At 39.9% G+C, this 14,164-nt stretch overlaps 1 protein-coding gene across 1 annotated transcript in view; it reads left to right on the top strand.

Annotated features, from left to right (window-relative positions):
• The window catches only part of sorcs3a (sortilin related VPS10 domain containing receptor 3a), a 1,273,344-nt gene that overhangs the window by 1,147,555 nt on the left and 111,625 nt on the right, over positions 1 to 14,164 (top strand). Inside the window, exons 19-20 of the mRNA XM_051922209.1 lie at positions 471 to 657; positions 12,097 to 12,230. Coding sequence (XP_051778169.1) covers positions 471 to 657; positions 12,097 to 12,230 — 321 coding nt within the window. The remainder of the gene's footprint in view (positions 1 to 470; positions 658 to 12,096; positions 12,231 to 14,164) is intronic.

The raw sequence follows: 14,164 nt of genomic DNA, 5'->3' as shown, positions 1-14,164 counted from the left end.
TAGCTACAGTGGTCCAAGTTCAAACCTCAGTCAATCATTTTCTATGTGGCTCCTGGTTTACTCCATTATCCTAAAGACATGCATGTTACATTGAGTTAAGGTGTATGAGTGAGCCTGTATTAGTCTGCTTTCCTATCCAGTGTTTGCTGTTGCCATTCATCTAAAGCTGCCAGGATTGGGGTTTTCTAAACTGGTCCAGTTGAGAGTGTGTGGGTGTGTGTGTGAGTAGGTACTGCAACGGACTAGAGCCGCATAATTAATTGATCACTGCCTTGTGCCGGTTGCTTCCAATGGAGGTAAAAGCAAGTATCAAGTGCCTTTTGATGGCATGATGTGAAATGCTCTATATTAAAGGAAGATGATGAATGTGTGAGTGAGTGAAGCATCTTAAACCTAACAGATACTGAAAACTGCCATTAATAACTATACTTGACATTTTTTTTCCTTCTTCTCTTTTTTTCTTCCACCAGGGTGATTCTCTGAGGACAAACATCCAACTAGACTTTGGAGATGGCATTGCGGTGTCATATTCTAACCTGAGTTTGATGGAGGAAGGGATTAAACATATTTATAAATCTGCTGGAATATATCGGGTGTCTGCTGTCGCAGAAAACAGTTTGGGGGCTGAAACATCTGTTCTGCACTTACACATAACATGTATGTAAAATACTTTTTAATTCTTTTAGCAATGCATTACTTTTCATTTGTTTACCTTGATTATCAGATATACAAGGGAAGTTAAAAGTTTCTGCACTTTTTTTTAACTCTGTTTATTAAGAATTTCAAAAACAAATTACATCTCTTTTCTACATAGTCGCCTTCCTTTACAATGCAATTTTCCCAGCATCATACCAACTTTTTAATTCCATCAGCAAAAAATGTTTTTGGTTGAGTGTGTAGCCACTGATGCACCGCTGCTTTCACATCATCATCACATGTAGCTGGACATCTGCAGCTCTCTGCATCCATCACACTAGTATAGTTATTTTCAAACATTTCAATGCACTCATAGACGACTCTGCGAGACAGAACTCTATCCCCATACTGAGTACACATGCAGAGATGAATTTGTGCTCCTGGTACACCTTCTACCCACAAAAAGAGTGTGACAGAATGATGTTCTTCTTTGGTGCAATGTATAAATTTTGCAGCCATCTTCACCACAGGGTGCCAACTCTTATACTAAACTGCAAGGGCAGCTGGCTTGCTAGATAGAACCAGTCACATGACACTCTCAGACACGACCAATCACTACTCCTCCCGCCTTCACCGTTTCCAACGAAAATATAAAAGTGTGGAAACTTTTTGAACGTCCCTCGTAATATACAGGGGTGGGCAAAGGTAGGTTTACAGTTGTGAGTATGCAAAACACAGAGTTTATTTCTTATATTATCATTTATTTATTTATTAATTTTCCCTGTGGTGGGCTGGCGCCCTGCCCGGGGTTTGTTTCCTGCCTTGCGCCCAGTGTTGGCTGGGATTGGCTCCAGCAGAGCCCTGTGACCGTGTAGTTAGGATATAGCGGGTTGGATAATGGATGGATGGATGGATGGATTTATTAATTATTGTATTATTTATTTGTATTATTTGTTTTCTTATTTGACTTCTTCTTATTGTTATTATTTTGTATCCTTACTTAGTAAGTAGACTACAAGAATGTGTAAATAATGAAGGCCGGCAATTTGAGCACTTACGAGATTGAACCTATGTTCACTGTGCATTGTGACATTCTTTTGAGTTAATAAAACTATTGAGTTAATAAAGCTGCTGTAATAATCATAACCCACTTTTGCCCACTCCTATATTAGCGTGTTCTATACCTGTCTGGATAACTCTGTGTGGTGTTTGCCCGCTCTCCCGGTGTTAAAATGGATTTTCTCAGGGTCTCGGTTACATGCATGAGTAGCCATCTGACATTTCTAAATCGAACTGGTGTCTTGTGATGGACTGGCATCCATTCCAAATTCCTGATTCCTACCTTGTGTCTTTTGCTGTCAGGATATGCCTCACTATCTGCCTCGAACATGTAATGAACATATGTATATGCATATATAGTACTGCGCAAAACTCTAAAGCACTTTACATAGATCACAAAAACATTTGTCTTAGATGGTTATTTTAATTACTATTGGTATGTCCACAGAAAAATGTTTCTTTGAGTTTCAAACATGTTCCTTGTAAAAGTGAAGGAATACAATAAATGTCCCCAAAGATAGAATCTGACATACCGATGGAGCATTTTCCAGTTTAAAAACGTGAAGCCTTTGTAGGCATATAGTGCACTGTTTGAATAACCTCATTTTTACAGACAGGTGCTAATGATCAGTGATATAAGGTGCAGGTTAAAACAAACGCGATTAACTGAAACAGAAATAGCTGTGTAGAGTAATAACCTGAGCAAGGGATGCCCATACTACAAAAAGTGAGGCTGCGGAAGATGTGGTTGTTTAACCTGCAAAGCTTACATCATGGCAAAAGGCAGCATAGTGACAAGGCACAAAGTTGTCATCCTGCATCACCAAGGTCTCTCCCAAGCTGAAATTTCATGGCACACGAGTGTTTCAGGTTGTGCTGTTGAAGGTCTTCTACAGAAGCACTAACAAATGGGGATGGTTGCTGGCCACAGAAACTTAATGTAGCAAACAAGAAATATATCAAGCTTACTTCTCTTTGAAGTCAGAAGATGGCCAGCACAAAACTAACAGACACCACTGGGACCCCGCAACACCCATATAGAGTCTACAGAAGTGGTCTTCATGGAAGAGCTGTGACCAAAAAAACATTCTTTCAAGATAGAAATGAAGTCTCACCTATACGTGAAAACACATTGGCAGGGGTGCAGGAAAATGGTAAAAGGTGCTCTGGACTGATACCATTTTTGACAAACAGAAGGAGGTTTGTCTGGAAATAAAACATGGATGAATGTCTACAGGCTACAGTGAAGCATGGTGGAGTTCCCCTGAAGATCTGGAACTGCATGTTTGATCATAATTGATGGCCCCCTCACTCCTGATAATTACAAGCTGATTCCTGTCCATCATGCAATACCATCAGGGAGGTGCCTGTATGTTAAGAAGTAAATGCACTGCGTAATCATTACATAACATTCTCAGATCTTCTGTCAGGGTGGCAAGCCTGGAGCCTCTCCTGGCAGCATCAGACACAAGGCAGAAACAAGGCCCTGCCATTGCAAGGCACACTCCCACACAGAGGTGCACTCACAGCCAAAGCCACACTGATACTCAACTATGGCCAATTATAAATTACCAGTTACGTTAAAGTACACTTCTTTGGGAATGTCAGTGGAAAATCAGAAAACCAGGGACACAGAGAGAACATACAAAATCCAAATGGACTATGACCAGGTGCAGGACTTGGATCTAAGACACTTGATCTGTAAGGTGACAGCAATAATCACTGTGACCAAATGCTTCTCCAGTGTGTAATCAATTATTAAATATTTGATTTCTGTAAGTGTTCCTAGCCAAAGCCCGTTTTGGTGCACTTTGGTATGCTCTTTTCTCTTATTATTCCATTACTTTCTTTCAGTTTCTGCCCCAGAGACATGTTCTTCTTATGTCTCAGTTTTGTCAAGGAATCCCAGGTTCTTGTCATACCCTCCAACCATGCGTTAGGTTAGCTGGAGATTTTAAAGTGAGTTAGTGTAAGCGTAGCCTGCGATACTCTGGTGTCCCACATATGATTGCTTCCTGCTACTTCATGCTGCTGACTACGGGTTTCTCACGGTCCTGTTAAGCACAAAACTGGATTAGATGATGGATCACTGCATATTCATGGTAACGTGCTTGAGAGACAGTTAAAGCATTTAGCTGGGATGCACTGTGGAAGAAAACCATACATTAGATCATTTGTCAGTAAATCCTTTAAATTCTTGTCCATTTCTAATGCACTTGCTGCAGGTTTCGAGCACTCAACACACAAAATGGAATAGCTTTCTTAAGGAGACATATTTTATCCGGAAAGCTCTGCTAAAGATTAGTTCTAGCAAAATTGGATAAAATGTGGGTAGAAAAAAAAAACGGCATCACTTGGCGCTCCACTTGAATGCCTGATTTTAAAACCAGCTTGTGCCCTCATGAAATAGCTGGGGCTGCTGGCCTGATTCTAAAAAATGAGAAGGCATCTCTATGGTGCTGTAAATTTTACATCAGCACCATCCTTGGACATAAATATTAAAAGGGAAAATAAACTGGATGTAAAATATTAAGTGAATAGTGTTTGGTTTCAGAATAGTAGGAATTTAGTTCACTTATTTTTCAAAAACACTAAATGTTTTTATATTATTATTATTATTACCAATTTTAAATTCGATTACATAAACTTTATTTATCCCATGAGCAAATTTTGGTGCATAGAGCAGCATAAACATAAAAAAGAAGGATCTAGACTCACAGGACAAAACAATACAGACAATCAATTAATCAATCAATAAATAAATGTATATTGTACAGATATTTCAAAATTAACTTAACGAGTACACTGGATGGAAGCACTAAATTGCCTGACGGCAGTGGGGAGTTAAGATCCCCAGTGGTGCTTCTCTAAAACAGTTTGCAGTGTGTCCCTGGTTCGCCCAGTGATAGAGCAGGCACTGTGTTTCTTTTGAACTCCGGTTTCTTTCTCGGGAGACTGCAGCATAGAGCACCACACTGGCTACTATGGACTAATAGAACATTTCCAGCAGTTTGCTGCACACATTAAAACACCTGAGTCGCCTTAGGAAGTCCAGTCTACTCTGGCCCTTCTTGTCCAACACCACTGTGTTGTCAGACCAGTCCAGTTTGTTGTTCATGTGAACCCCCAGGTACAGTACTTGTAGCTCTGCACCACTTCCACGTCCTCCCCCTGAATGGTGACTGATCTCAGAGGCTCCTTGACACGGCAGAAGTCCACCACCACCTCTTTCGTGTTGCAGATGTTGAGTTGCAGGTTCTTGTTCCTGCACCACAAGATGAAGTCCTCCATGACTTTCCTGGCCTCTGCCGCGTCTCTATTATTAACAGCCTATGATAGACGAGTCACCTGAAAATTTCTCTGTCTAATAAATAACATGCAATACATGCATAAAATATAACCCATCATATAAACATTATTTTTTGGCTGAATTGAAGACCCATAAAACATTAAAGTTTACATTTTATAGATAGATAGATAGATAGATAGATAGATAGATAGATAGATAGATAGATAGATAGATAGATAGATAGATAGATAGATAGATAGATAGATAGATAGATAGATACTTTATTAATCCCAGGGGGAAATTCACATACTCCAGCAGCAAAAAATATTAAATTAAAGAGTAATAAAAAATGCAGGTAAAAAACAGACAATAACTTGAATAATGTTCAACGTTTACCCACTCTGGTGGAATTGAAGAGTCGCATAGTTTGGGGGAGGAATGATCTTCTCAGTCTGTCAGTGGAGCAGGACAGTGACAGCAGTCTGTCACTGAAACTGCTCCTCTGTCTGGAGATGACACTGTTTAATTGATGTAGTGGATTCTCCATAATTGATAGGAGCCTGCTGAGTGCCCGTTGCTCTGCTACGGATGTCAAACCGTCCAGCTCTATGCCAACAATAGAGCCTGCCTTCCTCACCAGTTTGTCCAGGCGTGAGGCATCCTTCTTCTTAATGCTGCCTCCCCAGCACACCACTGCGTAGAAGAGGGCACTCGCCACAACCATCTGATAGAACATCTGCAGCATCTTACTGCAGATGTTGAAGGATGCCAGTCTTCTAAGGAAGTACAGGCGGCTCTGTCCTTTCTTGCACAGAGAATCAGTATTGGCAGTCCAGTCCAATTTATCGTCCAGCTGCACTCCCAGGTATTTATAGGTCTGCACCCTCTGCACACAGTCACCTCTGATGATCACGGGGTCCATGAGGGGCCTGGGTCTCCTAAAATCCACCACCAGTTCCTTGGTTTTGCTGGTGTTCAGTTGTAGGTGGTTTAAGTCGCACCATTTAACAAAGTTCTTGATGAGGTTTCTATACTCCTCCTCCTGCCCACTCCTGATGCAGCCCACGATAGCAGTGTCGTCAGCAAACTTTTGCACGTGGCAGGACTCCGAGTTATATTGGAAGTCCGATGTATATAGGCTGAACAGGACCGGAGAAAGTACAATCCCCTGCGGCACTCCTGTGTTGCTGACCACAATGTCAGATCTGCAATTCCCGAGACGCACATACTGAGGTCTGTTTGTAAGATAGTCCACGATCCATGCCACCAGGTATGAATCTACTCCCATCTCTGTCAGCTTGTCCCTAAGGAGCAGAGGTTGGATGGTGTTGAAGGCGCTAGAGAAGTCTAGAAACATAATTCTTACAGCGCCACTGCCTCTGTCCAAGTGGGAGAGGGATCGATGTAGCATATAGATGATGGCATCTTCTGCTCCCACCTTCTCCTGGTATGCGAACTGCAGAGGGTCGAGGGCGTGTTGGACCTGTGGCCTCAGGTGGTGAAGCAGCAGCCGCTCCATGGTCTTCATCACGTGTGATGTTAGAGCGACAGGCCGGAAGTCATTCAGCTCACTGGGACGTGATGCCTTTGGGACTGGGGTGATGCAAGATGTTTTCCAAAGCCTCGGGACTTTCCCCTGTTCCAGGCTCAGGTTGAAGATGCGCTGTAGAGGACCCCCCAGCTCTGATGCACAGACCTTCAGCAGTCGTGGCGATACTCCATCTGGACCTGCTGCTTTGCTGGCACGAAGTTTCCTCAGCTCTCTGCTCACTTGCGCTGCTGTAATTGTGGGTGGGGATGTCTCTCCTATGTTGGTATCAGCAGAAGGATGTGTAGAGAGTGCAGTACTCCGAGGTGAGAGTGGGTTAGGGTGGTCAAACCTGTTAAAGAAGATGTTCATTTGGTTTGCTCTCTTCACGTCTCTCTCGATGGTGGTACCCCGCTTCGTAGTCGTAGTCTTCACATGTATGCTATGATATAACAGGTTTAACACAAGAAAATATACACAGATAAGATAAGAGTCCTCCTGAGGCTGACTCTTGAAGTCTTAGTGCGTTTACTAGGACACTGCCAGCAGCTTACGGCTACTTCTTCTCCACCTATTCATTTCTGACCTCACTTCCTCAAACTAATGGGAGTGGATGCCCAAGTCTATCCCATAGATATCCAATGCAAGACAAGAACTACTTTTGGGCAGCACTCTATTCTACAGCAGGGCACAGCTTTACATCTAGGGGCAAACTGAAAATGTTTAGGACACAAACAGGAAACAAGTGTATGCAAAAAAAGAAGTAAAACTGATATGAGTAAAACACATAAATTCTAAACATACAGGAGTTGGATTCAAAATTACTGTCTTGGATTTGTGAGAGAGTATCAGAAATTATTGACCACCTTGATACTTTAGCTAACAAACTACTTTTCCAAATTAGAACTGGACATATTTATATTTTATAAATCCACAAGCAATGAGACAATCAAAGGTACAATAAAAGGTGGAGCGTTATCTATAAAGGTACAGGAAAATAGGTTGAAGTAATATGGACATCTGATGAAGAGAGACAATGAATAGGTGATTTAAAGAGTGATGTGAATGGAAGTGCAGGGGGAGAGAAAGTGATGGAGGCCAAAGCACAGGTTGTTGGACAAAATAAAAAAAGATGAAACTGGAAAAAATCTAATTCTCACCTAGAGGATCTGTGCAAAACGTTTTTGAAACCTGTTAGGAGCTAATCAATAACATTTTAGAATAAGCACTTAAATTGGGGAAAAGGATTTTCTCTCCCTTTTTTTCTACTTTTAAAGTTTTACTGTGGCTGTTGGCCTGGCTCTCTTTCTCATGGGTGGGGGGTGATTTGAACTTAGTTTTGTCAAATTTGACTTGCTTTTATGGAATGTTACTAGCTTTTAATAAATTAAATAAAATGTTATTAAAAAAACAAAAGATCTGAAGAAAAAGGGTCTGATTGGTGAGGAGGCGTAGGACTGAGCTGTTTGGAGAAGTTTGATCAAGCACATCAACCACACAAAGACGTGAGAAATGATGAATAAGATGGGGTGCTCTCATGGTGACTTTGCACACTCTAAATAACTCCAAGGAGGTGAAATCATTGTGTTCATTGAAAACTATAGATACACAAAAAAGGAAAAAGTACAAAGTAAACACATACAAAAGTAACAATTTGATAACACTTGAAATGAATCAGGATATCAGATAAGGTGAATTGCACTCATACCAACCTCATGGATAATCCCCATCACTCGGCTTTCTTTCTTTCTTTCTTTCTTTCTTTCTTTCTTTCTTTCTTTCTTTCTTTCTTTCTTTCTTTCTCCCATCACTGGACCTTTACCCCACCTTACCTTTAATTAAGTTTAAATCAGATTCATTCATTTTTGTATTGTGCTCCTTACTGGGTGGAGGTGCAGAGTATTGTGAACAGTCCACAGGTAGATACAAGTTTTTGAACCACAGCCTGTTGAGAATGTACAAGAGAAAACCAAAAGCTCCAGTCCGCAGCATCCCTGGACAAAATAAATCTCTGTGGGGGTCCATGGTCAGTTAAAATAAACAAAGTCAGAGGGTCATTGTGGCATATGAAAGAAAGAGTTAAGGTACATTAATAACAGTGAACACTTTAAACCACACCCTTACCTACAGCACAGAGTCCTCTGATATCAAAAACAAATGAATTCATATGTCTTCATATTAATTTAAACACCACAAGTTAACCAAAATGTCCTCATGTTTTAAAGGGCATTATCATCACATTTACTGGTTTTTGTCTTTGCTCCTTTCAAGTGGGAATTGTTCTCTGTGGCAGGATTTTGCCCATACATGACCGTGATCTTGTCAAGGCCCCTAACAATCATCTCAATAATTTTTCTCTGATGCTGATTATCTTTGTTTACACAATACAAAAAGTCCAAATAATCTTTTACATCATGGACAATAGATCCTCAAAGACAGGCACTACTGGAGATTATGGGTTCACTTCCCAGGTCCTCCTTGTATGGAGAGTGCTTTGAGTATAAAAGTATAACTTAATCCAATATCATCTTCCTTTCATGTTCCAGACCAATGTACTGGTTTCTATTTTAACCATGACAATAAGCATCATGCCATTTGATTTTCTGATTCATCCACACTGGTGGCACAGTGGTAGCGCTGCTGCCTTGCAGTAAGGAGATCATGGGTTCGCATCCTGGCTCCTTCCTGCATGGAGAGCGCTTTGAGTAGTGAGAAACTGCTATATAAATGTAAAGAATTATGTTATTATTATTATTATTTAGTCATTGGGTTCTATCTGGGTTATATATGGGCACGTCTTAATTAAATTAGTTATATATTAAAAAATGTGTTGAATTGAATGAGGGACTTTGAAAACTTCTGAGCTCGTGTCATAATGAAGTTGACTGTTTCCATTCTGAGCACATCTCATTAATAATTCAGACATAGGAAGAAGCTGAAGACCCCACACAGTTGATGAAAGATCTGAAGAATTACCCCAATTTGCCTCGAATGTGAGAGAGCAGCGCTAACGACTCCTCCACTGAGCTGCTCTCTTATATGCTGTATGTAACACATGTAATGCTGTGTATATGCAGTTAAACCCTCATTTAATATTGAAAAAAGCACCCGGGAAAGGTTAACGCTACTGCAAACACCAAGTTTAATGACTGCATTACATTTCACAGTGCATGTGTCATAGTGATCCAGTATGTTTTTCAGTTTTCGATAGCAGGCTAAGTGACTTCTACATGTCTGATTAAAAATCTTATAGCAGGGAGAATGCCAACCACTATATGAGCTGAAAGCGGGGCTGTGCTAAAATAACTATGCTAGACTTGTCAGCCACACAATTTTGTCTTCATATGAAATGACAGTCTTCACGTTTCATTCAAAATAATCAAGCGCTGAAGTGAGAAGTAATCTGGCACCATGTTAAATTGAGACCTGGGGGTATTCTAGTTATGAAGACCAAATTGGATGTGCACATTTTTTTTTTCAAAGGCTAAGTTTTTATGTGCCAAGAGGTGTGAGATGAAGCAGCCAAGAGCCCAGCCTGATTTGAAGATGTGAACTGCAGGTCTCATGGTTGCTAAAAAAAGTTCTGCCTAGATTTCACTACGCAGGGTGCTTAATTGAGTAGTCAGAGACTCATTCAAATGAACTTCTAGAAGCCATAAGGCAAATCTCAGACTCTGTCACAAGAGTAACCTGCTAGACAGTTAGGAGGTGTTACTTTGATGGTCACATTAGTACAAAGGTCAATGGAGTATCAAGGCCAAATAGAATAAGAACAAAATAAATATATGGACTGAACTATTATATATTGAATTTTATTATTTGTTTGTTTGTTTTTTTATTAATTTTAATTAAAAACAAATAAGAATTCATACAATTAAATCAAACTTAACAAAAGCAAAATTCAACCCCCACCCAAAACAAAGAAAGAGAGGAGAGCCCGCCAACAAAGCAAATCTTTGAAGCAGCAAGGAAGAAAGAGTATCATTTAACCCGATACAGAAGCTAATTCTAAAATGTTTAAAAAGTTTTGAACAGATCTTCTGAACGAGAATTAGATTTTTTCCAATTTCAGATTCAGACTTAAAGGCAGTGTGTCGGAATTCTTCCAATTGAGCAAGATAAGTCTATTTGCTAGTAGTGAAATAAAGGCAATTACAGTTTGTTTGTCCTTCTCCACTTTAAGCCCATCTTGGAGTCCACCAAACACAGCTGTTAATGGGTTAGGAGGGATTGTGACACCAAGGCTGTCTGATAAGCAGTCAAAGATTTTTGTCCAAAACAATGTTCATTTGGTGCACGGCCAAAACATGTGGCCCAGTGAGGCTGGAGCTCAATTGCAATGTTAATGGTGGGATCTTGCCCTGAAAACATTTTGGATAGTTTTGATCAAGATAAATGTTGTTCGATAGAAGATTTTAAGTTGATTGAGTTCTTTGAGCATATGGAGTGAGAGTATATTCTGTGCATGGCTGTTTTCCACTTGTTTTCTTAAATGTTAAGTGAAAGATCCTTTCCCCATTGTGCCCTGGGATCTTTGAAAGGAAGGGACTTCAAAATGTTTTTGTAAATTGTAGAGATGCCACCTGAGTCTTCAAGACTAATCAATATTTCTTCTGGAAGAGAAATAGGAAGAAGGTGATATATTGTGATTTATAGTTAATTTGGAAAGTCTGTCTCATTGCAATTGACCCAGACGTTTTTTGCATCAAGCCAGACTAACTGAAAAATAACACTGATATTTTATTAAAAAGGGGTTTATTATAAATAGGCCAGTGTAGCTTCATTGTAATCATTCTAGACTCTTTAGAAAATAATGATTTATTTTTCAGTTAGTCTGGCTCAATGGCCAATTCCAATGAGACAAATTTAAATATGCCTATAACATCTATACTCCCTTTAAAATGCATACTTTGCTTCAAGGCCTTCACTAAAGTGAAGAACTCACACTGCCAGAGGTAAAGCTGTTTAGCATGCCAGTGTGGGAAGGTCGAGGTCACTATGGCATGGTAGACTCTGTCAGACCTGGTGACCATTGAGGAGAGAGTGTATTGGAAGAGAGAGAAAGACCAGTGAATATAAAGAATACCATACAATAGGGGACCTAGTAGATGCTATGGTACCATGCCCACTATGGAAAGAGAAAGAGGCACTGAAGGGCTGGCAAAAGACAATAAAATCTTTTGGTCAACTCACAGCAACACAGTGTGCATAACAACACAAAAACATAAGATGTTGGACAAACAAGAAACTACCATTTAGTCCATGAAGATTTTTTGGTTGGCTAATAGCTAATTTGTCCTAATGTCTCATCCAGGTACTTTTTAGAAGTTGTCATGGTCTCCACTTCAGTTATAAAATTTGGTAATTTGTTTGCAGTGCAATATGGCCTACAACCCGCAGAAGAAATTGTAGGCTGGCACTGCTGTCTAATTATGTAACATTCAGAAAAATGTCTTAGGTGTGAGGCAACCCTTACCTCAAAAAATGTCAATAGCTTGTGAAAGATAGCTTTTCATTGTTAAATCATCTTAGCTTGCAGATTCAAACTTCCCTTTCAGTGAATGTCTCTTTTTGTCTTTTTTAGGTCCAGTGGAACACGTCCATCTGTCAGTACCCTTTGTGGCCATCAAGAATAAGGAAGTGAACCTTACAGCTGTGGTCTGGCCCAATCGTTCAAGAACAATTACATATTTTTGGTGGTTTGGAAACAACACTGAGGTTAAGACCTTTCTTACCTGAATTATATTCATATTTTGTGTACATTTAGAACGTGTAGTATTTTGTTATATTTTGTTATATCTAATATATACGTGTTTGTCTAGTACGCAGATCCACACTGTTGAAACTTATCTCCACCACATTCCCCTTTTGTACAGACTGTGTTTCTTTCTAAAATTTTTGGGGAACTTTATTGAGTGACCACACCAGCTCTTTATTAGGGACGTTCTCCTAGAAGGTATTTTTGGGATTTGGCAGAGGAGTGCAATGTTACTCCCTATGGTTAATTTATTTCAGTGAAAACCTTCTTGAATTTATTTAGTGACAGCACTTATACTTTGTTCCATCCTGGGTAGTTCAGGGTACCCCTGTTAGTCAGTAATATAAAATATAGATAGATAGACAGCAGCAACCCAAGCTTTTCCTAGATGGTCTCCCATCCAAGTACTGGCTAGGCCTGAATATGTTTAGCTTTGGGCGGATGACCTGTTCTGAAGCACATGTGGTGTGGCTGATGATAGATAGATAGATAGATAGATAGATAGATAGATAGATAGATAGATAGATAGATAGATAGATAGATAGATAGATAGATAGATAGATAGATAGATAGATAGATAGGCAGGCAGGCAGGCAGGCAGGCAGGCAGGCAGGCAGGCAGGCAGGCAGGCAGACAGACAGACAGACAGACAGACAGATTTGAATGGTTTTGACAGACACATGTAAGAACTTCTCAAAATGTTTATGCAGTGATATTGCATGGGAAAAGTAACAAAGTAGCAATTCCAAGCTTGTTACAGTGATTCATCCAGACCTATCATACAGTTATAAGCTGCTTATAAAGATTAGATTTGTATTTAATAGAAAGGGTCTAAAAATATAGAAAAGACAAATTTGTGATGCATTGTATTAAGTACAATGCATGGACTACTATTGTCCATTTTCTACCGTGCTTATTCACTTCAGGATTGTGGAAAGCCACTCAAGACACCATGCAGAAAAAAAACAAATACTGCTAGATCAGATTGGGAACCACAACAACACAATATGACATTCTAGAGGCCAAACCTCCATATGTGCTTCACCAATGTCATGGAAAAGTGTGTTTTTGGGACAAAGCCAGGAAGCAAGTCTAAATGAGGTGCCATTATATCTAACTTATTAATTTAGGCCTTATTAATACTATAGAATTCTGAGAGGTATAGAAAATATATATCTCCTAAATACACTATTTTATAATCAGTGTTATATTAGAAAACTCCTTTACATTTATTTGATTTGTTAACATTTTGTTCCATTCATTTTTCTGCTCATAGCTGGGTCAGCCCAACCTGGGGTGCCCACAGACCCCTTGGGGTGAAAGATGGCATTTCAGGGGTGCTACAAAGGGGATGGCTACATTGCAATTCACCGAAATTAAGTTAGCTTCATTGTCCCACTTTATCATGGTTCAATCGGTGTATTCCAGTGTGCCGTCATTTGTAGGTCATTTATTAGTTAGTGCTCCTGTTCTATGATATGAAAAAATCAAGCATTGTACGTGCAATTTTCACCTGTGAGAGAGCCACAGATGCTGGTTCCTTGCTGCAGTGAGTTGTTTGCAAAGGCTTTTTCTTAAAAATGGAATTTGGACCTTGCAATGGTCCATAGAAAAGGGTGAGGTCTAGTATTGATTTCTGTGTAAGCCCTGATGGTGAAACATCACTGATATTGAGGTTTGTTTGAAATTTTGAATGAAATGAGACTGAATTGCATGCAACACCTGCTGCTTACACTCAGCCCATCTCTTCTGCTGGCAGTCCTAGCAGTAGCACAGCAATTTTAACTGTGTGGCACATCTGTTTCTGAACTGAAGTGTAGGTGTTATCAAGGGACAAAGCTCATCAACTGTGTTTTATTGCTGAGCGCCACTCCGGCACCTGCTGCTTCACAGG

Source organism: Erpetoichthys calabaricus, chromosome 2, assembly GCF_900747795.2.
Source record: "Erpetoichthys calabaricus chromosome 2, fErpCal1.3, whole genome shotgun sequence".
Classification (NCBI taxonomy): Eukaryota; Metazoa; Chordata; class Cladistia; order Polypteriformes; family Polypteridae; genus Erpetoichthys; species Erpetoichthys calabaricus.
The sequence above is the reverse complement of the archived record's forward strand: the minus strand, read 5'-3'. Positions and strand labels throughout refer to the sequence as shown.